Genomic DNA, 23988 nt, shown 5'->3' on the forward strand with positions numbered 1-23988 from the left:
CTTTGGTCCACTGCCATCTTTCCTGCACCTTTCATGGACACTATTAAAAACACTAGAGGCCCAGTGCATGAAATTCGTGCACTGGTAGGGTCTACCGCTGCCACCACTGCCTCCCAGGGACTCCTGCCATCTCGCCTGCCCTGGCCTCCCTCCCTTCCCCCGCGGGCCCCCTGGTCCAACTCCAGTTGAACTACCTGGTGGTGGAGAGGACAATTTGCATACTACGCTTTTTTATATAGGATATAATTGATTTCAGAGGGGAAGGGAAAGAGCAATAGAAACATCAATGATGAGAGGGAATCATTGATTGGCTGCCTCCTGCACGTCCCCTACTGGGGTTTGAACCTGCAACCCAGGCATGTGCCCTTGACCCGGGAATCAAACCCGGGACCCTTTAGTCCGCAGGCTGAAGCTCTCTATTAACCTAGCCAAAGCAGCTGGGGCTCATGGACACTTCTTGCTGCAGCCGGCAGGCACTAGGACCACTTGGATCTGTATGCGTCCCAGCCATCACTGGGGTCTCGGGGCAGGGTACAGGTCTGCCATCCTGTTAAACCCAATGGGCCTGAGGAACTGGGAGTAGTGGATGTCTTCAAGTCACTGGGAATTCTAAGTCTTCAAAGGCGTGAAGCTGGAGCAGGTGAAGCCAGAGCCAGCTAAGGCTCATCCGAGGTCACTCAGGGAGTCCGAGGCGGCACGGCAGTTGGAATTTAGGCCTCTGCCTTCAAATTAGAGATCCTTTACCCCCGGAATGGGAAATATTACTCCAGAGACGCGGTCAGTGGCCAGAGGCTTGGGGCGTTGTATTCTTCGTTTGTCCAGCCCGCGCGAGTGGCCCACCAAAACTACAAGTTCCAGCATGCCGCGCTTCGAGGACGACCCTGGTTCTGCCCCCGACTAAACCATTCCTCTGCTCCCCATTTGCTCACAAGCCTAACGTGCTGTTCCATGATTGGTTGTGGCTCGTAAGAACCCGTAGCCGAGGCTGGGCGACAGGTACGTCGGAGGGGCCAAGGCTGCGGAACTGCACTTGATCAGGATGGGGGCTGCTCAGCAAATAAGGTCGCCGTCCCCTCGCCTGCAAGGCTTTGCATTTAACTCCTGGTGACACTAAGTTGGAAGGTTTCCGGCCGGAAGCTATTCAATGAGACACCCGGAAGGCGGAAGTCCTCGAACGGAAGTGGCGGAGAGGAACGGAGAATGGCGGCGGAAGGTTGCATTTGGCGCTGGGGCTGGGGCCGGCGGTGCCCGGGGAGGCCTGGGCTTCCCGGCCCCGGCCCTGGCCCCATGACACCTCTACTTCTTCTTCTGTTGCTGGGGCCGGTGGCTGCGGATATAACTGACGGCAACAGTGAACACCTCAAGCGGGAGCATTCGCTTATCAAGCCCTACCAAGGTGAGGCCTGACGCGGGAAATGAGTGTAGGGTGAGGGCGAGGCTGCACGGGGTTGGGAAAGGGGTGGCCCTGTCTTCCGAGCAGGGCAGGTCTGTGGATTTCCTGCCTCTGGCAAGGCCCGTCCTGGTATGGCCTTTTACGCGCCTGTGTGCCCATCACTGCCCACAGGTGTCGGTTCCAGCTCCATGCCCCTCTGGGACTTCCAAGGCAGCACAATACTCACGAGCCAGTACGTGCGTCTGACTCCTGATGAGCGCAGCAAGGAGGGCTCCATCTGGAACCACCAGGTGAGTGGTTCCCCGGAGGCCGCGCGGAGCCTTAAGGAAGCCACTACTCCCAGCTCTGCTGCAGCTCCCACCTGTTTGGTTTGAAGCTTGCCCCTCCCTCCTCCGCCCCTTCCTCACTCTAGTCACCCCCGGCAGTAATAATCTGTAATGGCTGTTGAAGTTACTGTGTTGTCAGGAACTGTGCTTGACGCTTTACACCCTGCTCACTTCATTCCTTTAAAGCCCATGTGAAGTATGTGATGTTATTTCCATTTTACTGAACAAGAAGCTAAGACTCAGTTAAGTGGAGCTTGTCGTGTTGTCCGAATTGAACCCTCCTATTTAATTTGAGAATTAAATGCAATAAGGCATGTTAAAGTCAGTGCAGAACACACAGCAAAACACCCAGTAAAGACCCCGTTCCTTCCATCTGTCCCACTATTTGGGCTGGGTCACAGCTCAGGCTGTGCTCCTGCCTCAGCCTGTCTGACCCCAGCCCTTCCTCTGCCGAAGGTGTCGGTCATTGTCCTTGTTTTCTCCCTGGTTGACATCCCCATTGAGTTCTGGGCGTCCGCACTGCCTTCATGTGGCCTCCTCTGGCTGTTCCCCCAGCTTCTCCTCTCCTTACTGCTAGGAGCATCTGGGTTACTTTCCTCAGCTTTCAGTCTAATCCTCAGAGCCTGGGGTCTCCTGAGAAGGGATAAACAGGCATTAGTGTACACATTCTGGCCCCCGGTGCCTGGCATTGCCAGTAATTTGCTTTGTTAATTTTGTTGTAGCCTCTTGGGTTGCTTCTTGCCTCAGGACCTTGGCACTTGTTGTTCCCTCTGTCTGGGACGCAGCCTCCGGGCTCGCATGCCTGCTTGCTAATCTCATCTGTGAGGTCTCAGCTGAGTGCCATCCACTCAGTATTTCAATAACTCCCCTGAGTCACGTTCTGTCAAATGATTTTTAAAAATGTTAATGTAGCCTTATGTTTTCTATAGAAATTAGTTCAGTATAACATTAAGGTTTTGTGTGTGTGTGTGTGTGTGTGTGTGTGTGTGTTTAAGGTACAAATAGTGCTGGAACTGTTGGAAATTGGGTTCCGTCACAAGCAACTTAATTGTGATTGTAGGTAGGTTGGTGGTTGCGGTTGTCAGTGGTGTGGCAATGTCATTGGGCTGACAGGATTCTGCACTTGCCTTCATCGAATTTTGTCTTCCTTTCCCCACCTTCCCATTCAGCTCCTGCTGTTTGGCGCTACAGATATTCCCAAAGGACTGGAATGTTTCCTATAGTTTCTGAAAGAAACTGCTTGGAACTCTTAGAATTTTCTGCCGAGTGTTTACCAAGAGCCAACTCTTCCTTTACTGAGCTGGAGAGATGCTTTCCAGACTTTTCTCTTTTGTCCCCATTTACTTACTCCATTTGGGAGGGGCAGCAAATTAGCAAACACTACTAAGTACCAGCTGTCTTCTGAGCAGAGATAAGACACAGTGCCTGTTGGGGTGTTGGGGTGCGCTGGCCCGGATGAAGGAGTCGCCCAGTGGTGACTAGAACTCCACGTGCCTGGTGGCTGGAGCACAGGACTCGGGTAGCCTGAGGGACTGGTCAGGGCCATCTGGAGGGGGTCTTGTGTGGAGGCTGCAGCATGGTCTTGATGCTATTTTTGCTGATGTACTGTCTGAAAGTATATAACCCCCTTCACTTTTAAAAAGTTGACATAGGGCCTGGCCAGTGTGGCTCAATGGTTGAGCACCCACTTATGAACCAAGAGGTCACAGTTCAATTCCTGGTCAGAGCACATGCCCAGGTTTTGGTCTGGATCCCCAGTAGGCGGTGTGCAGGAGGCAACCGACCAATGATTCTCATCATTAATGTTTCTATCTCTCTCCCTCTTCCTTTCTGAAATCAATTAAAAATTTTTTTTTAAAAAGTTGACATAGGTTTAAATATTTGCAAAGATCTACTTTCCAGCATATTTTAAATAATGCCATTTTAAAACCATTAAGTACTCTTAAATGTATTCAGTGGAATGGAAATATTGCCACTTGATATCTATTCCTTCTTTTTTAAAAAAATGCTTTTATTGATTTTTTTTTTTTTATCTCTGGTTGTAAGATTTAAGATTTGTGGCACAATGTCAGAGTCAGTGTTAGTAAGTGCTTAGCCATCTCTTTAAATTTTTCTTTATTCTTTTGCTAATCATTCTGAAACTCCAGTTATACTTTCTCACTCTTTCCTCTGCCTCTTACCTAGTGTTTTGTATCTGCCATGTTTTTATTCTCTCTGCTTTATTCTGGATATTTTTATCTGACTGGACTGAAATTTACTATTCTCTCATCATCTGTTATAAATCTAGTAAAACCTATTATTCATTACATTGTTAATTTCAGTTACTGTGTTTTTTGTTTTGGAATTTTAAAAAAATATTTTTTTATTGATCTTAGAGAAATGAGAGGGAGAGAGATAGAAACATCAGTGATGAGAGAGTATCATTGGTCCTGCACGCTCCTTCCTGGGGATTGAGCCTGCAACCTGGGGATGTGCCTGGGAACTGAACTGTGGCTTCCTGATTCATAGGTCGACACTCAAGCTACTGAGCTATGCTGGTTGGGCTGTTCTGGAATTTTTTATTGTATGATTTAAAAAAAATTTTGTTATCTACCAAAATTCTCAGTCTTGTCTTGTATCTCCCTGAACATAGGAAACTATTATTTTAAAGGCCAATATCTGGAATTCCTGTCAGCCTCCTACCCTCCTCCTTCCCTTTTTTCCTCCTTCTGGTTTTTTGTTCATATCTTGTCTTTTCATGTGCCTGGTATTTTTTATTGTGTACCAGATACTGTATTTGTAAGATTTTTTTGTTTGAAAAATCTGAGGACTAGCTGAGTCTTTTTAGTCTAATTTCAGGGATTGAGAGGACTCAGCTGCGTTATCGTTCCTGGGAGGGCCTTTCTGGTTCACTCTTATTTTTGGCTTACCGTCTACGTGGTCCCAACCCAAAGCAAGGTTAGTTCACCAGAACGTCCCCTCCCTCAGCAGGTGTGGACTCAGATTCCTTGTCCGTCTGTCCTTGAGAGTTAGTTCTCATCACCACTCATTTGTTCCTCTGGAACGTGCAGGTTTTCCCAGAGCCGGTGAACTGTCAAGAACAGGGAAGGCTGATTGCACATTACTGTGGTACCTGCTAGCTCTGTGTCCTCAGAGGCGGGGGCTGGGCCCCATCTCCTGGGGTTTTGGTGCCTAGAGCCAGGATACTGAGTCTGATGAACTCATGAATGCACAACAGTTCGCCCATGATGGGACGTAAAGGTCTTTTTTATTTGAGTTTTTGTTTTTTCTGATTACATAGGCAATATATTCATTATACAAAATTCAAACATAGAAAGTAAGCATTCTCTGTAGTTCCCCTCCCAGAGTCACCTATTGCTATTGTTGGTTCATATTCCTTTCATTTTTTTCTTTCTCTACACATATACTAATTCCTTTTTTTTTCAAAAATGAGAACATAACATTGGTATTGTTTTGCAGTGGTATCTTTGATATCTTTAAATGTAAGTGCCACGGCTCTGCCTCATCCTGTTAAAAGACTGCAAGAGCCAAACTGCCCCAAGAAGACGGGAGGGAACATTCACAGTCCTGCTGGTTGAGTGTGTGTTTCTTTCCATCCTCATCCACAGGGGTAATAATAATCTTTTTAATAGTTGCCAATCTGATGCGTCAGCAATATCTTGTTTTCATTTGCCTGTCTGATGGGGCTTTGTTTAATCACTTGCTCGCGTAATCATCTGCAGACTTCCCTTAAGTAGATTCTTGTCAAAGTCTGTGTCACACTGTAGTTTTCATGAGTAACTTCCTGGTGTGTAAGGCAGGCTGTTTCCCTTGCTGCAGCAGTGCCCAGCTCTGCACCTGGTATTCCTGGATGCCAGGGAGCATCTACCTTCCCTCAGATCATGGTAGCCCAGAGGCTCCAGGGCATGACCCTTCCAGACTCCAGTCCTGTCGCTGCCACCACACTGGGGTCAGACTGGGGCTGTAGAGGTCAGGAGGTATGCTGGCCAAGAGCTTGAGGTTTGGAGTCAGCCAGACGTGGATTTGAGCCCCTCAGTTTGGAAGGTGGATTAGAAGGGAAGATGGTGGGCATGGGAGGCTGGAAAGGACCCGGTGCAGTTTGTGTTGAAGACCTGAAGGCCATGGGAGGTATAGATGACAGAGCGCAGTTTCTGCATCAGACAGACCTGGATGTGATTCAAGACTGTCCACTTACTGTTGTGGGCAAGTTATTTTGTCTCTGAATATGTTTTCTGTTTTGTAAACTATGTCTCTCAAATAGATCCTTTCACAAGATCCCAGGGCAAGAGCAGCGGAGATGGAGAGAAAACAGGGCTGACGGGTTTGGCTGGTTTTGAGGAAAGTGAATCAAAGTGGAGAAGACTGGTGCTGGGCTAGTAGGGTCTGGACCTCCCTCTCCTTACCTGGGAGGCCCAGTAGCCCCCTTTCTTCCTGCTGAGAAAGCTGGAGGGTCAGGGGTGCTTTTGATAAAGGAGTGCCTAGTCTCAGTGGGGCAGGGTCTGTGCCAGGTCACCTCCAACTGGCAGGAAGGCCCAGAGCACTCAGAGCAACCCTCTCTACTCTCCCTCCAGCCTTGCTTCCTCAAAGACTGGGAGATGCATGTCCACTTCAAAGTCCACGGTGCTGGGAAGAAGAATCTCCATGGAGACGGCATTGCCTTGTGGTACACTCGGGACCGCCTCGTGTCAGGTAGGGCGGCGCTCAAGTATGTGGGAGCATCTGTGCCAAGGATTCTCCACTCTGCACTCTGCTGATAGGGTGCTGCTGCTCTTCTTTGAGGAAGCCTGGGACCTTTGAGAAGAGGAGGGGCTGGGTGCTGCTGTACCCCATGGTGGCCTGGTGGTCTACACCAGCTAAGAATTTTTTTTACCATCTTAAAGGGTTATGTTTTAAAAAGCAAAAGCAAGGACGACCGACTAAGACTGTATGTGGCCCACAAAGCCCAAAATCTTTCCTCTCTGGACCTGGACAGAAAGTTGCTGACCCCTGGATTAGAGGACAGGGCTTCCTGGCAGCCACTTGCTTTTCACAGGCTGGGCACCGTCCTGTCACTTGATAGGGCAGAGCACATCGCCAGGTGCTGTCCCCTCACAGTTCAGTCCTCTCTGTCACACCCCTGAGACCAACTCCAGGTGTTTTCTTTAGAGGTCTCTTCTCTTTCTTGGGTGAAAGACCAACAGATTGCCATCTCTTGCCCCCACTGGCACTACTGTGTCCTTTAGGCTACCCAGAGTACAACCCCAATTTTCTCCATGACTAGAGCATCTCTTTCTCATTCCAGGGCCTGTGTTTGGAAGCAAAGACAACTTCCACGGTTTAGCCATCTTCCTGGACACGTATCCCAATGATGAGGCCACAGAGGTAGGCCCCTGCTCTCTCCCATAGAGCAGGACAGGAAGGCTGGGCAGTTGGCTGAGGGCTGGGACTTCTCCCTGGTCCCAGCACAAAGGAGCCTCCAGGGATTGGGGTGGTGGGTGCCCCTGCCACTTCCAAAAGCTGGGCTGGCCATAGAGTAACCGGTGTCTTGGTCTCAGCGTGTGTTCCCGTACATCTCGGTGATGGTGAACAATGGCTCCCTGTCCTACGACCATAGTAAGGATGGCCGCTGGACCGAGCTGGCAGGCTGCACGGCTGACTTCCGCAACCGTGATCATGACACCTTTCTGGCTGTACGCTACTCCCGGGGCCGTCTGACGGTGAGCAGGAGGTGGTGGAGGTGGGGTTGTCCTCTGCCTGTGCTGGCTCTGCAGGGGTAGATGGGCAGTCTGAGCCTGGGGCATGCTTTACCTGCTGATTGGCTGCAGGTGATGACTGACTTGGAGGACAAGAACGAGTGGAAGAATTGCATTGACATCACGGGAGTGCGCCTCCCCACCGGCTACTACTTTGGAGCCTCTGCTGGCACTGGTGACCTGTCTGGTGAGTGGGCGGAACAGGGCGTTAAGTCTTAGTTTTGACCTTCCCTGGTCTGTTGGGAGCTTGTGACACAGCTGGTCACTTTCCTTCCTGCATTGGTTCCACACTCGCCTGGTGTCTTCTTCCTCTTTGCATTGTCTGTCAGTTTTGGCACACACAGGGCTCAGTCTGTGAGCAGTCCTTGGTGATCTCCTCTCTCTTTAGGATTTGAATCTGGACACTATAGACCCCAGATTTCCATCTGCAGCACAGTGTTATCAACAACCCTCTCAACAGCTCCACCTGGATGCCCAATAGGTGTCTGTCTTTACATGCCCACAACAAGAAGACCATATCTTTTTTTTAAAAAATATATTTTTATTTTATTGATTTCAGAGAGGAAGGGAGAGGGAGAAGGAGATAGAAACATCAATGATGAGAGAGAATCATTGATCGGATGCCTCCTGCACGTCCTCTGTTGGGGACTGAGCCCACAACCTGGGCATATGCCCTTGACCGGAATCGAACCCAGGACCCTTCAGTCCGCAGGCTGACGCACTATTCACTGAGCCATACCGGCTAGGACTGAAGACCAAGACATAAATGACACCTCTGTCCTAGTTGCTCGGGCTAAAAACCTTATTGTCATTCTAGACTTTCCTTTCCTCTTACATGCCACCTGTCATCCATGGGCAAGTCCTGCCAGCTTTGTCTTTGCAATGCAGCAGACCACCTCTTACTCCTCCTTTACCTGGAGGGCCCAGGCCACCATCCTGCCTCACTCAGACAACTGCAGGAGCCCCCAAGTGGTCCTCTCCTTCCATGCCAGCCCCAACAGTCACTCCCAGCTCTGCAGCCAGGGTGATCCCATTAAAGTTCACATGAGGTGTCACTGCTGCTCTGCTCAGAGTTCTGCAGTGGCTCTGCTCCCTCAGAGTCAAGCTACCATTCGTCCCAGCAGTGGCCTGCCAGGCCTTAGTGCCATCACCTCTGATTCTTTGCTCCCAACTCCCCACTTACATTGTCCCCATTCACATTGCCTCCAGCTCTTCACACTAGTGCCCTCCTGCCTCGGGCCTTTGTGGTTGTGTCTCACTCTCATCTTCAAGTCTTGATCGGATGTCACTTCCTCCGTGGGCCTTCCCTGATTCCCTTGTTTGAAATTGTACACACACACACCCCCCAGATGCCTGCACTCTCTCTGTAAAGTCACGTGATGTAGCTTAGGTAGCTAGTGGTCTCTCCCTTTTCACACAGTGGAGACCATTTGGAATATGAATGTTGAAGGAATTTCCCCAGGTTTACACCCAGGAGGTGGCAGAGCTCAGATGGGAACTGTAGTCTGACTTCAGTCAGTGTGTGTCCCTGGGCCTTCGGGGGCTGCACATACCAGTGCTGCTTGGCTCTGCCCACCTGGCCACCAGGTCCTTGCTCTTTAGGCTCTTCCCTTTCCAGGCCTTTTCCATTATGTTAGCAAAGCTGACAGCTGGGACCCTTACATTGGCTCTGAGCCTCAACCTCCTAATCTCAGAAATGGGGCGATCAGTTACTGTCGAGCAGAGGTTTTTCCAGTCTGGACTGGGCCATTCCCAAGTCTCCTCAGGTGCTGACCATGTATCAGGGCCGAGCCCTCAGCCAGGCAGGAGCAGGGTTCTCCCTGGGGAATGTGGCCACTTTACGTGGCAGCGAGACGCATGGACCATGGCCTCAGGCCTCTTACAAGCTAACACTCGGCCCTGCAGATAATCACGATATCATCTCCATGAAGCTGTTCCAGCTGATGGTAGAGCACACCCCCGAGGAGGAGAACATTGACTGGACCAAAATCGAGCCCAGCGTCAATTTCCTCAAGTCGCCTAAAGGTATGTTTGCGGTCCCTCCCAGTCTGGGCCTGTGCAGGACTGGGGCTGGGCCAGGGCCAGCGTTGGTGCCTGCCTGTGGTCCCTCTGCCTTTGCCGGGTCTGGCCGTGGTGTGGCCTGGGCTCTTGGATTAGCAAGCCATGCTAATGAGCAGTGTGTGGGCACCTGGGGTCTGTGGGATAATGGCAGGTAAAGCCCCCAGGGGGCCAGGTTGCCGGTGTAGGTGATGGGCAGGGCACTGATCGTGCACGTGCATGACCTCAGTGAATGGCCTGGAAAGCGGGTCCTGCCACTAGGCAAGGGAACTGGTCCTTCAGTTTTCCTCAGGGACAAGCGGATAAAGGCAGGATCTGAACTTGAGTTTTGGCAAAACCCCAAAGCCCGGGCTCTTGCTGTGGCACTATTTAGCCATGACTTTGTCCTCACAGAGTGAGGGTTTTGGTTGGAGAATTGAGGCCCCTGTGTGTGAAGAAATCCACCCCAAGCACCCCGAAGTCATGCCTGTGGGCCTCCGCGCAGTCTAGTGACTAAAGCGAAGAAGGGGGCAGGAAGGGCTTGGAAGCCCCGGGAGCCCTGAGGCTGAGCCGCCTCCTGGAAGTGACTCTGCTTGGGAGCTCCTGGTTCAGTCGAAAGCCATTATTGTCACTGCGCAGGGGTAGAAAGGGGCTGGTGGCGGGACAGCAGGCTTACTGGGTCAGGTCTTTTGGGAAGGGAGGGTGTTGGTGGGCTCATGGTTGGTACTTCAGGCCTGTCTGCGAGGAGAGCTGTATCCCTGAGTTGGAATTACAGACCTGGCACTCATCATTGACGGGTTAGCGGGCAGGGGAGTGATGTGGCCAGAACAGAAGGACAGGGTGGAGGCCTGGGACCCCCTAGGAGCCACCAAATGCATCCAGGTGTGAGTCAGGGCAGTGTTTGGCCAGGGTGTGTTTCTGCAAATGGGGACCTCAGACCACTGCACTGGGGTGGGGGTGGGCTTGTGAAAGCAGATTCTAGGTCTCCCCGGGCAGACTGGGCTCCCGGGAAGCCCAGGAATCCAATGTCCATCAGCTGAAAGGCACCCCAGGCCTTGGTCTCTGGGATCCTCAGGGTTGCCCCTCACTGCACAGCTGTGTGCAGCCGCAGCTTCCACCTGGGGATGGGGATGGGACCCCACCAGGGCCACTGCCCTGCTCTGTCCTGTTGTCAGCTGCTTTATCACTCACGTCAACTCCCGCTTTCTCTTCCCTCAGACAACGTGGATGACCCGACGGGGAACTTCCGCAGCGGGCCCCTGACGGGGTGGCGGGTGTTCCTGTTGCTGCTGTGTGCGCTCCTGGGCATCATCGTGTGTGCCGTAGTGGGGGCCGTGGTGTTTCAGAAGCGGCAGGAGCGCAACAAGCGTTTCTACTGAGTGGCCAGTGCTCGGCTGGGGAGGGCCTGGTGTTGGCCCCCTGCACTAATGTGAACTTTTTTTTTTTACTGGGATTGTAAAAGAAAAACAAGATGACCTTATTTCTTAACAGTTTAAAAGAAATAATTAAAGTATTTTCATACATATTGCTTCTTGCCCAGCAGGGACAGGCTGTAGGGCTGGGGAGTAAGGGTTTGGTGTTCCCACAGCCATGGACAGAGGCCCTTGCCCATTGCCAGCATCTCAAGAGCAGTGGGCCTGTGGCTGGAGCTGAGCTGGGGCCCCAGTAGGTGGCCTTGAACATTGGAGACCCTCCCCGACCACACGGGTGGTGCCTGAGGACACGAGCAGTGATTTCTGTGCTGCGCTGCATGTGTGGCAGAAGAGGAGGTGATTGTGGAACCTGGGCCTTCATGTTCACCTCTGAGCCTCCCAAGGCAGACCCTCGAGTAAGGCTTAGGGGAGCAGTTTGGTGGGGCCCAGCGTGAGACCGACGTGTGCTAAATAAAGTGAAATAACCACCCTGTGTGACTGCCCTGAAGGGCTTTTTGTTTTCTTGAAACACCTTCCAGATGGCCAGGCTTACCAGCTCTCAGCCTCATCCCCGCGGGCAGGTGCTGTGCTCCCTGTTCCAGGGAGACACAGCCTTGGGTCAAGCAAAGCTGGCCCAGTGTCACACAGCATGGAGTCATTGGGACAGGTGCTCTGTGTTCCTGTGCCACCTCTCATTTGCTCTGGCCTCTCGGTGAAAGGGTCTGGCGGGAGAATTTGAGGTACCATGCAGAAGCTGTGACAGCCTAGGGAAACTCCAGGGGGCTCCAGGATGATCTAGAAGAGATTGGGTGCAGGGACAGGCTGGGGTCGGTAGTGGTATTCCCTTTGGGGTGTCTCGAGGGACAGATGGCACAGGGAGTGGAAGGAAGCCAGCAGCTGACAAGAAGCGCTGCCATTTGGCAGCTTTCATGGTTCTCCACCCAGGCTGTGGCCTGCTGCTGTGCAGTCCTCCCCTCCTGACCATCCCGCCCCCGCCCCCCCTTGGAGCAGTGTGTCCTCGTCTGGTCCAGAGCCATCTTCAGTGTCTTCGCACTCAGTTCAATAACATTTGAGTCTCCATTTTAAAAGCAAAAGTAACCCTAAAACTGCTGCAACCAGGCTTTTTGTAATTAACACTGTCAATTAGATTCTCATTATAAAAAATAATAATATAGGAGTAGATGAAGAGTAAGAACTTATTCAACATAGTTCTGGAAGTCCTAGCCACAGCGATTAGACAAGAAGAAAAAAGGCATCCAAACTGGAAAGGAGGATATAAAACTCATTGGTAGATGACATGATATTGTACATAGAAAACACTAAAGACTCCACTAAAACACTACTAGGTTTAATAGGTGAATTTGGCAATGTAGCAGGATGCAAAATTAACACCCAGAAATCAATGGCATTTTTATACACCAATAATGAATTTTCAGAAAATACACTAAAGAAACAATCCCATTTGCCATTGCAAGAAAAAAATTAAGACACTTAGGAATACACTTAACCAAGAGGTTAAAGACTTGTGCTCAGAAAACTACAGAATGTTGGAAAAAAGAAGATATAAACAAGTGGAAGAATATACCGTGTTCATGGATTGGTAGAATTAACATCTTTAAAATGTTCATACTACCCAAAGCAATCTATAGATTCAATGCAACCCCTATTAAAATACCAACAATATATTTCACAGATATAGAACAAGTAGTCCAAAAATTTATATGAAACCAAAAAAGAACCTGAATAACTGCAGCAATCTTGAGAAAGAAAAAGTTGGAGGGATCACAGTACCAAATATCAAGCTATACTACAAAGCCACTCTAATCAAAACAGCCTGGTACTGGCACAAGAACAGGCATATAGATAAATGGAATAGAACAGAAAACTCAGAAATCTACCTAAGCCATTATACTCAATATTTGACAAAGGAGGCAAGAGCATACAATGAAGTCAAGACAGTTTCTTCAATAAGTGGTGTTGGAATAATTGGACAGGTACATGCAAAAAAATGAAACTAGACCACAAACACCATACACATAGCAATGTTTACAGATACATCTAGGGCAAGGAAACAGAAAATGAACAAACGGGACTACATCTAAATACAAATCTGCATAGCAAAAGAAACCAACAAAATGAGAAAGGAGTCCACTGTATGGGAGAACATATTTGGCAATGATAACATCTGATAAAGGGTAAGATCCAAAAATATATATGGAACTCCTACAACTTAAAAGGAAGACAATCCAATTAAACAATGGGCAAAGGACCTAAATAGACACTTCTCCAAAGTGGACATACAGATGGCCACGAGACATGAAAAAATGCTCAAAGTCACTGATCATCAGAGAGATGCAAATTAAAATGACAATGAAGTATCACTTCACACCTGTCAGAATGGCTACCATCAATAAATCAACAAATGACAAGTGCTGGTGAGGATGTGGAGAAAAAGGAACCCTAGTACATTGCTAGTGGGAGTGCAGACTGGTGCAGCCATTAGGGAAAACAGTATGGATTTTCTCAAAAAAAATTAAATATGGAGCTGCCATTTGACCCAGTGATCCCACTTCTAGGAATATATCCTAAGAAACCGGAAACACCAATCAGAATGAATGTATGCACCCCTATGTTCATAGCAGCACAATTTATAATAGCTAAGATCTGGAAACAGCCCAAGCGTCCATCAACAAACAAGTAGATTAAAAAAGCTGTAGCACATTTACACTATGGAGGGACCTGGAGAATATCATGCTAAGTGAAATAAGTCAGTCAGAAAAAGGCAAGTATCACAGGATCTCATATGTGGAATCTATAACAAAATAAACTGATGAACTAAGTGGATCCAGAGACATGGAAGCATGGAACAGAGTGTGGAATCTGAGGGAAAGCGGGGGAGGATGAGGATGGGTGAGTGGGAGGTAATCAACCAAAGACTTTGCATGCATATATGCATATCCATGGACACACATAATAGGGTGGTGAAGTCCTGGGGTGCAGGGCAGGGGTGGGCTGGAGGGAGTCAATGGGGGAAAAAAGGGAACATATGTAATACTTTCAACAATAATGATTAAAAAAACAAAAACTAGAAGGCAGCCCGGCCTGGTGGCTCAATGGTTGAGCATGACCTATGAACTAGGAGGTCATGGTTTGATGCCCGGTCAGGGCACATGCCCAGGTTCTGGGCTCGATCCCCAGTTGTGGATCTACAGTAGGAGCCGTTCAATTATTCTCTCTCAGCATTGATGTTCCTGTCTCTCTTCCCCTCTCCCTTCCTCTCTGAAATCAATAAAAAAATATTTTTTAAAAATAAAAAATAAAGTAACCACTTAAAAGAAGTGCAGATAAGAACCCTGTTGTGGATATAGAATGGAATGCTAATAAAAACTCAATCCAAAAGAAGTCAGAAAAGAAGGAAAAAAAGGAAAAGGACAGATAGAACGAATGCAAAATAAAAATCAAGCTGATAGACCTTAAACTCAACCATATCAAAATAATTTTATTAAACACAATCCAAAGGCAATTTATCAGATCATGGGGGAGAAAAAAACAACAATGTGCTGTTTGCAAGAAAAAAACATGCTGTATATTAAGACACTAATAGGTTAAAAGCAAAAAGATGGGAAAAACATACCACAAGAACACTAATCAAAAGACTGTATTAAGCCCTAGCTGGTTTGGCTCAGTGGATAGAGCGTCAGCTTGTGGACCAAAGAGTTCCAGGTTTGATTCTGGTCAAGGGCATGTACCTTGGTCAGGGCTCCTGCAGGAGGCAACCAATCGATGTGTTTCTCTCACATCTATATTTCTCTCTCTCTTTCCCTCTCTCTTCCACTCTCCCTAAAAATCAATGGACAAATATCCACAGGTGAGAATTAAAAAAAGAAAGAAAAAGAAAACAAACAAAACTACAACACTTGGAAGTTTGTGGGATGCAGTTAAAGCAATGTGCAGAAAGAAGGGAAAAAAATGGGTTATCTACCTTTCCATCTTAAGAAGCTAGGAACAGAGGAGCAAATAAAATCCAAAACTGGTTCTTTGAAAAGATTAATAAAGTTGATAAACTCTTAGTAAGATTTAGCAAGAAGAGAGAAGAGAAACTACAGACATCAGGGATCAATAAGTGGACATATTACAGCTCTTACAGAGGCCTCTTCCTGGTGCCCCCTACCTCCATCCCCAAGGTAACTGTCAGTCACTTCTGAGACTTGGACTAGCCAGGCCTCATGGTCTAGTCACCTGCAGTTTCAAGTGCGGGACTTCCTGGCCCCTTGACCACGTTAACACTAGATTGCCCAAGGAAGTCATTTTGACTGCTTTTTAATTTCAATTAGAAAAACAATTATGTATATAAGGACACAATATCTTAGAATTTTGTGACTTTTTGTACAACGTACAAATGCGTTTATTAATAATTGCAGTTACCTCCCCCCTCCTTCATTTCCAGTATATATATATGTGTTATACCTATATTGCCCAAAAGCAGTCATTTTGACTGCTTGGGAAATTTTAAATAATCAAATGACTCTTATTATTGAATTGAGTAAACTTCTTATATGACCAGTTCGGCTCTGTATTGAAATATCAGTTTTCATTTTTTTTCGATTACCGTCACATGATAACATACAAGTACATGATAAATTGTCGATACTTGATAAGTTGCAGTTACTCAATAAGCTAAACTAGTACTTGTTATTCGAATCTTTATGCAGTGATACTTGTTCTAATAAGTTGTTTATTTTGTCTTTTGCGCCCTAAATTCATGAAAGAAATGTCAAAAAGAAGTGCGTTATTGGAAAAGCTAAGGAACAAAAGTGAAGAGTGCTCCGATATTATTCTTTCACAATGCAGTCATTTTGACTGCTTTTGGGCAATATAGGTATATACTAAGTTTCAGTCTTTCTAGTGTTAATCATTGTGCTGCGCTGCCCAGATAGCCTGGGATGGCATTCCCGCAGTGGCTTCCAAGTTGGGGGTCTGCTGAATGCTACACCAACAGCCTTCTGTGGGCACGGAGACCCAGGCCCAGCCAGGCCCCCCTCTCCTTTCTCAGCACTGGTTTCCTCTGTCACTTCGGTCCGAGTCAGGTGGAAGAGGCTGACCCCGAGGGACAGGGGAACACTGCGGTTTTCCAGAAGATGTCTTGTGGAGGGAAGCCTGGACACTTCCTGGAGGAAGTGACATTTAAGCTGAGCTGGCGGAAGCAGGTAGATGGGCAAGGGCACTGTATGTTAGCTGACACAGCAGGAGGAGGGGCGCAGCTTAACTTCCCAGAACTTTGTCCTGAGAGCCAGGGAGTCAGTGGGGCTTTCGCCAAGGGCATGGCCTGGCCAGCTCCGCGACTAAGGAATGCTACTATCTGGGAAGGGAGGAGGATTGAGTGAAGTGGGAGAAACTGGGGCAGGGAGCCCAGGGAAGGGGCTGGGTAGGGGTCCAGGGTTTGAGCCAGGCTCCAGATCCAATATTGCCCATTTCTGCCCTCCCCTTCCACCACTACTCTCACCCGCAGGGAAGTGGTGAAAGGCTTTTGGGGGGACAGCAGGACCCCATCTCCTTGGAGAGGATGGTGAGCCTGGAGCTGAGGCTCCTGTAAGCTGCCCTCTTCAGGGGGTCCTGACTAGGGCAAAGCAGCAGGGTGTGGGTCCCCTTCTCCCTCCCCTCAGGGCACAGATGTAGGCTTTGTTCCTTAGCGCCCAGAGGACACTAGTTCCAACAGAACCTGTACTGACGTGCAGGCAGCATAGCCACAGTTACTGTGGACAGGCAAGGCCACGGGCTAGGGAGCTGGCAGGGCGGCCACAGGGCTGCACTATCCAGGCTGGACCCTGTCGGACCTGTGGGCCTGGGACAGATTCTAAGTCAGTGCTAAGGGGGTAGGAGAACCAGAGGTCCTTTGCTCAGTCCTGTACCCAGAAGGTACCAGCACTAGCATTTTCTCAGAGGGGCCTAGAAGGGCATCTAAGGGCTTGGGGCAGGGGCTCCATCTTCCCCACCTGTCCTGCTCCCTGGGAGGTATGACTTCCTGTCCCCCTGGCTTGTGGCCCTGAGCTATATTCATGGGAGGCCTGAGGCCAGGCTCTTCTTAGCCTCCATATTGTTCCCTAGTTTGAACCCTACCCATGGCCCCTAGGAGGAAGCCCAGACTCCTCAGGGTGGTCACTCCAGCCCCATGCAGCCCGTCTCACTTCCACACCTCCCGTGGGAGCACCTCCAGCTGTGGAAGTGAGCCTCACTCCCTTCCTCTGCCAGGGACTCACTCCTTCAGAACCCCTCCCTTCATCCCACCCCCGCACCAGGCCATCTGTGTTCCCGATGTTTGACCAGTGGGTTTGTGCCTGCGCTATGTGGGTGCAGACTTCAGTGAAATAAAATTGGAAATTCACTTACAAGCCTTGTGACTCCTTTTTTCAGACATAACTAAGTGCGGGTAGGGACCTGGGGAACATCAGCCTGTTCTGAGCCCTGCCCACCCTTCCAGCATCGGCCTGCACCTGTTCCTTGCTCTCTCTGTGCTAGCTAGCCACAGTGGCTGCCTTTCAGTCAGCCTCCTTTCAGCCTCAGGGCCTTTGCACCTGCTGTTCCTCTGTCTGGAATTCTTCTACATCCTCCCTATACATAGATAACACCTATTCCTCCTTTCCCTAGAAAAACCTTCTCTGACTTCCCTGTTTAGGTCAAATGCTCCTGAAGATATGCCCTCTCACTGTGTCTTTTCCCATGAGGACCTGTCAAAACTGTAACTCTACTATGTCCATCTCTCTCCCCCTCGCCTGTGAGCTCTGCAAAGGCAGGAACCCTGTCTGGTTTGGCCAATGATTCTATTCTCTGGCCCCCAGCAGTTCCTGGGGTCCAGTAATTGCTCAGCAAATTTTTGGTGAGTGAAGGGATGGGCGAATGGCTCAGTTCCTGGCTGAGCCTGTCAAGTGATTTCTCTGGGAGTGACTCAGAGAAACTCCAAGGAACTGAGGACTGACTTCCATGTGCGATGTTTACCCAGCTCTATGTCTTTATTAAGAATCTGATTCCTCTTTGTCCCTCCCCCCCTTCTCTATTGCCGGTTCACAGACTCAGCCCCCCACCTGGCAGAAATGCCACACCCCAAACACCTGCTTTCATCTTCCTGCCTCCACCCACAGAGTGTCCCTGTGCCCGCAGGTGCGGCCACACCTGCTGGTCAGGGTCACCGGGGCTCCGGAAGAGGAAGAAGCCGCCACCTGGTGGCCCTGCGGTAGAAATAAGCAGCTCCTACCTCCTGGGCACGGCAGAGGCGTGGGCTCTGTGCCTTCAACCGCGCGGGTGCAGGGCTTCCCAAGCCGACAGGAGGGAGGTCACTCGCCGAGTCATGGAGCTGAGAAGCAGCGGTGCCCGGAGAGACGGCTCCAGGACTCAGGGCTCTAGCAGGCTGTTCGCCTGGAAGCGGGCACCCTACTGACGGTTTGTAGAGGCAGAAGCTCCCCTGTAGGTGAGCAGGACAAGCTGGGAGACGACTCCCATTCGTCACAACAGGAATCTGAAGCCCAGCGGGGCCCCAGGAGGCAGAAGGCTGGCGGACCAGGCGCAGACCCCGGAGCGCAGAGCAGGATCCCTGCTCCCTTCATGGCGCCTGCGCACTGCGGCCCCGCTCCCCGCTTAGCCCCGCCCCCACCGCCTGGGTTTTCAAATTTGAAACCAGCTCCTTTTCCCGCCCGAATGTGTGGACCAGCGGCGAGAGAGGGCGGGGTAGCACGCAGCCAATAGCGTCTCGGAGGCTCCCAGGCCCCGCCCCGAAGGTGATGACAGCGAGCCGCCCGAGACGACCCACCAATGGGCGAAGGCACTCGCCGTGTCTCGGCGGCGCCCACGTGCAGCTGCTGGGCTGGGGGCCTCCGGAGACGACAGGCTCCTAGAGCCGCGTTCTCTATGCCGGGCCCTCGCCACCAGCACGTGTTGGGAACTGAGGCCCAGGGACGCCAAATAGCTAGTGCGGGGTCGCTGAGCAGAGCGGGCGGGAGACATCACCTCCCGGCCTGAGGGTTTGCCCCAGGGCCGAGCCTGGAGCGGGCGCCCCTATCGATACCGCGGGAGTCCGAGGGGGCGGGCAGCTCGCGGTGGGGGTGGGTGGGCCGGTTCCAGAGGGGCGGGGCCAAAAGCGGGGCCGTCCGGCGGGCGGGGCGTCCGGGGGCGGGGCTGGGCGCCTGTGTTTGTTGCACCGTGTCAGTTACATTGTAACAAAAGTGCTGCCGCTCCTCCAGTTCGCACTCAGGCCCGCCCGCCGCCAGCTGTCGCCGACATGGAATCCGTGGCCAGCAACATCCAGGTCCTGCTGCAGGCGGCCGAGTTCCTGGAACGCCGCGAGAGAGGTGAGGCGGAACCCTTGGTTGGACCCCAGGCGGCGACCTTGCTGACACGGGCCTGGGTTAGACTTGGCTCCCAACTTGGAGGATGCATACCTGGCTTTAATGCAGTAGTCCCGGGGCACCCCCATCTTAAAATGGAGAGGAGTCCTCGGTCGGTCGGGCTGGCGGGTGTTGGGGATATGGTCCTGGCGCCCAAAGCCTTCGCTGACCGTGCCATGCCAGGGGCGCCCGCTGGGACCAGCTCCAGCCTGACGCCGACGCGGGCTCTCTCTGGCAGAGGCTGAGCACGGATACGCGTCCCTGTTCCCGCACCGAAGTCCAGGCCCCGTCCACAGAAAGAGGAAGGGATCCCCCCAAGCTCTTGGCGCGTTGGACAGTGGGCGGTGAGGAGGGCGAGGGGCGACGGGGAGGGGGGATGGGCGCTGTCCCTCCTCGGGCCCCTCCTCAGCCCACTTCCTCCTTGTTGCTTGCGCCTTCTGGGCCAGGTACCTATTCTGGAGACATTCAAACCCCTCCCCTTCCACCAAACACACCCCTCTATTCATTCAAAGACTATTTCTTGAGCTCCCCTGATGTGAACAAGGCAGTTCTGGGTCCGGCTTCCACTCACACTCCTATACTCCACCTATCACATCACTCACTTTCCCCCACAGGCTTCCTCCTTTTCTCTCTTCATCTCCACCCTTTACACAAGCTGTTTCCTCCAATTTGAGTGTCTTTCTCCACTCCCTGCTTTCGGTAACCTGTGTTTCTGGCTCAGCTCAACTGTCACCTCTGTTTGCACTCCACAGCTACCTGGCAGGCCTCTTTCAGCATTTGCCCCCCAGCCCCACCCCCTACCAGCTCCCCATGAGTCTCTGCCTCCACCTGGCAACTCAGGTGCCCGAGGCCAGCACAAGGTGGCCATACTGTGCTAGATTGGGGCAGAGATCTGCAGTGGATTCCAAGCCTCTGGGAACCTGGGACTGAGGGTGTGGGCAGCAACTGATGGCCCCTCACCCCATCCTCTCTGGCATTGGCAGGTCTGTGCACAACGAGCTGGAGAAGCGCAGGTGAGTCCCAGCCATGCCCTGACAGCATTGGGCCTCAGGGACTGTCTTCCTCTGGCCTTCCCTCCCCTGTCAGCCCTCAAGCCAGCAAGGCTGGGCCGGCACTGCCCTTCAGACCCCTTCCCCTGCAGGAGGGCCCAGCTGAAGCAGTGCCTGGAGCAGCTGAAGCAGTGCCTGGAGATGCCCCTGGGGGCTGACTGTGCCCGATACACCACACTGAGCCTTCTGCGCCGGGCCAGGATGCACATCCAGGTAGGGAGCCACCTCTGCACCCAGGAGCCAGGTTACCAGGACATGTGGAGAGGTGAAGCCGGGAAGGGCTCGGGGAGAGGGGCCCATTGTGCTTAATTTTGTTAAATGGGAAGAAAAGCAAAAAATAACTCAGGATTTATTGGGCAAATGATGTTAAGCTTCATTTGCCCAATAAATGTTCACTGTTGTTACAGCTATTACTACTTCTATTTCAACTGTGAGGCTCTGGGCCAGGCACTTAACCTCTCTGGACTTCCTTTCCTCCTCTGTATGGGGAGGCATGCCTATTGAAGATAACGTGGTGGGTCATGTGTAAGGGTCCCTTAGACTGTAGAGGACTGGTCCTCGCTCTTCCTCTCCCCATCCTTCAAGGTCTCCTGTTCTGGGCAGTCTGTCCTGAAGCCACTTTGGGAGGTAGCTCCAGAGGCCAGGAAGCCTAAAGGACTGGGGATGGCAGTCACCATTTTCCTGGGGCTCTTGCTGCTGCCCCCTGGCGGACATGAGTAGTGTGTGCAGAGTCAAAGCCCCAGGCAGCCTCAGAGAGGGGATTAGGAGGGGCCTTGGAAATAGAAGAGGCCTTTCTTGCCCTCTCGGTTCTTCAGACAGAGGAAGAAATGGAGGGACAGATTCAGAACCCAGGCCCAGGTCCCCTGACTTGCAATCTTTCCTTCAAGAAGTACTGAGCACCTGCTCTGCTAGGCCATTCTAGGTATCTGGGCTGTGACAGACAGATGGATATGCCATGTAGTAAATAAATCACAGTGTGGGAACTGTCTGCACTGTCCCAGAGGTGCCTGCATTCCCCTCATGGTGCCTGAGTTAACACCCTAGCTCAGTGGTCGCGAGCCTCATACGGCTCTTTGGTCCCTTGAGTGTGGCTCTTCCACAAAATACCACGTGTGGGTGTGCACGTACAGTGTGATTGAAACTTCGTGGCCCATGCGCAGAAGTCGGTTTTCAGCCTGGGCGAGTCTATTTTGAAGAAGTGGCGTTAGAAGAAGTGAGGGGTGGACATATAGAGGATGAACGAAAGGAGATAGACGAAACAAGTATACAAGATGAGTGTGGATGGCAGAGTTGGAAGGGGTCGACCTCAGCGAACGTACCTCAATCAGATTGAGGACATTTTTAGCAAAGGCCAGCTTAGGAGTACCCTAATTAAGTTAATAACAATGTACCTACCTATATAGTTTAAGTTTAAAAAATTTGGCTCTCCAAAGAAATCTCAATTGTTGTACTGTTGATATTCGGCTCTGTTGACTAATGTGTGCCGACCACTGGCCCTAGCTGAACAGCAGCCTGTTTCTCATGTGGGGCTCGCCCGGCCTGGGTCTTGGGAGGGATGGTATGCCCCTCAAGTGCGGATTGGCGGGTGGGCAGGACCTGTGGATTGCTCCTTCCTGAAGCCCCATCACCTCGCCCTGTACTCCCTGCGTCCTGTTCTGCTTCCGCCTTGCCTTAGGATTTCTTTGCTGCACATAGATCTGTCCAGGTGCCTTTTCTGCTGAAAACCTTTCATGGCTCCTGACAGGATAGTCTTAGTCCTTACTTCCTGTGAACTCAAGGCCCTTCACCACTCAACTGCTGCCACTGGCTGCTTCTGTAGTCTCATCCCCTCCCTGTTCCCCACCAAGAGCCGAATTCTTGGTGCTCTTCCCGGCCTCCCTCTGCCTGAGTGCTTCTCCTCCCCTATCTTCACCTGAGCAGCTGTCACTCATCCTTCCACACCCAGTCCCAATGTCCCTTCCCCATGCTCTCCTTGTTGACTGCAGGCTCCTGCCCACCGAGGGCTCTGATGGGAGAACTCTTGGTCTTTGAGTTCCTAGTACTTGGGGCTGGCAGAGCTCTGGTAGGGGTGGTGGGGAAAAGGGGGCAAATTAACGATGAAAAAGCCTTAGGGTTCCTAGGAGGGTCTTGACCAGGAGTTACAAACTGGTGGCCTTTGTTTAGTCTACAGTTTCCTAAAAGTTTAGCTACTTGGCAGCACTTAAGAGGACATCTGACATGAAAAATCTGACTTTCCCGCTCTCTTAAAGACACCGAGAGATCGGACCCACTGGGCCTCTTTCCATGTGATTGATTGGAACCTGGAGGTGGCTGCCTCCTTCAGCTGGAGTTCACACTTGCCATCATGTCACAGCCCCTGCCACACCCCATCCCTGTTGCTTGATACCAGCACTCATCACTCCACATCTCCTATCTAGGCCCCACCTGACTAAACCCTGACGTTCTTTTGAGATTGTGTTGCCCTCCCTCCCCTGCCCAGCTAGACAGAACTCACGGGCCATTTACATGGGACAGAAAGGCCTGATTCCCTGGAGGATGTGGAGGTAACCCTTTGGAGCCTAGGTTTAGTGAGCCTCTGTCTGGAACAGTCACCATGTGGCCATGACCTGCTGCTGAGTTATGCTGGGTTGAGGCCCAGGCCCCAGGCAGCTGACCCCAGCCCTTTGCTCCTCTGGAATCCACAGAAGCTGGAGGAGCAGGAGCAGCGGGCCCAGAGGCTCAAGGAGCAGCTGCGCAGCAAGCAGCAGAGCCTGCAGCAGCAGCTGGAGCAGCTCCGGGCGCCGGTGGGGGCTGGTGAACGGGAGCGGCTGCGGGCAGATAGCCTGGACTCCTCAGGCCTCTCCTCTGAGCGTTCTGACTCAGACCAAGGTGAGTGTCCTTAAGCGGAGGGTGGGGTGGGCCGGTGGGCCAGGTCTCCTGACTAGACCTGTCCCTGTGCAGAGGAGCTGGAGGTGGACGTGGAGAGCGTGGTGTTCGGGGGTGAGGCCGAGCTGCTGCGGGGCTTCAGTGCGGGCCAGGAGCACAGCTACTCACACAGCGGCGCCTGGCTATGACCCTTGCCACCCCAGAGCGTGCCTCTGCCCTCAGACCACCCTCTGCTCCATTCAGCCGGGCAGGAGCCCTCCCCAAGCCTCAAGGGCTGCTCAGTCACCTCCTGTTGGAATGGACTAAAAGGACCTTGGCGTGGGAGCCCGTGCTCCTCCTGCCCCTCCGCTGGCTGCTGCAGTGCCTCCGGGGGGAGAGGGCCTGGCCTCCCCTGAGCCCAGCACGACAGGCAGCTTAGGCCTGGGCCACCCTTCCAGGCCTTTTTTGTAGCACTTGGTTCTGTTGTCCCCACAGGGACAGGAAGCCTCTTGGGCCCATCTCTACATTTCTTCCTAGACAAGGCCCCCTGGCCTTTGCCCCATAGATACTGTACAGTGTTTTCATTAAAAGGCTTTCATCATTTCCTGCCCATGGTCTTGCTTAATGAAAATGGGGAAACTCCAGCCACAAAATGGGAAAGAGGAAATGAGATCAGTCACTACAACTAACACTGTTGACTGCCGCAGTGCCCCTTTAATCCTCACAGCTAAGCCGTCTTTCCCCACTTTGCAGGTGGGACTGAGGCCAAGTGATAGGACTTGCCTGAGGCCCAAAGCCAAGATATAGTGGAGTCAAGATT

General features: G+C 51.5%; 2 protein-coding genes and 1 long non-coding RNA gene across 4 annotated transcripts; 2 read left to right on the forward strand and 1 right to left on the reverse strand.

The window, feature by feature from the left end:
• The first annotated feature begins 989 nt into the window (after positions 1-989).
• Positions 990-11395, forward strand: LMAN2 (lectin, mannose binding 2). The gene is made up of 8 exons (XM_059698215.1): positions 990-1396; positions 1565-1683; positions 6291-6408; positions 7001-7080; positions 7254-7415; positions 7524-7638; positions 9357-9476; positions 10707-11395. The coding sequence occupies exons 1-8, from the start codon at positions 1201-1203 to the stop codon at positions 10865-10867; spliced, it is 1071 nt and encodes a 356-aa protein (XP_059554198.1). The 5' UTR covers positions 990-1200; the 3' UTR covers positions 10868-11395.
• On the reverse strand, positions 10890-18275 carry LOC132235592 (uncharacterized). Its single transcript, XR_009453058.1, has 2 exons — positions 18150-18275; positions 10890-11695 (listed from the first exon to the last, which is right to left on the reverse strand). It is a non-coding gene; the product is annotated as an uncharacterized LOC132235592 (long non-coding RNA).
• MXD3 (MAX dimerization protein 3) lies at positions 18232-23769 on the forward strand. 2 transcript variants are annotated; one of them, XM_059698224.1, is made up of 7 exons: positions 18232-18362; positions 19132-19239; positions 19514-19619; positions 20259-20288; positions 20417-20537; positions 23009-23192; positions 23265-23769. In XM_059698224.1, exons 2-7 carry the CDS (start codon positions 19170-19172, stop codon positions 23375-23377), a joined length of 624 nt encoding a protein of 207 aa, XP_059554207.1. In that variant the 5' UTR covers positions 18232-18362; positions 19132-19169; the 3' UTR covers positions 23378-23769. The 2 variants fall into 2 exon arrangements, with proteins under 2 accessions (XP_059554207.1, XP_059554208.1); XM_059698225.1 differs by lacking the exon at positions 18232-18362 and adding an exon at positions 18720-18912.
• Positions 23770-23988: the final 219 nt, after the last annotated feature.

The sequence above is a fragment of the Myotis daubentonii genome, chromosome 5 (assembly GCF_963259705.1).
Source record: "Myotis daubentonii chromosome 5, mMyoDau2.1, whole genome shotgun sequence".
Lineage (NCBI taxonomy): Eukaryota > Metazoa > Chordata > Mammalia > Chiroptera > Vespertilionidae > Myotis > Myotis daubentonii.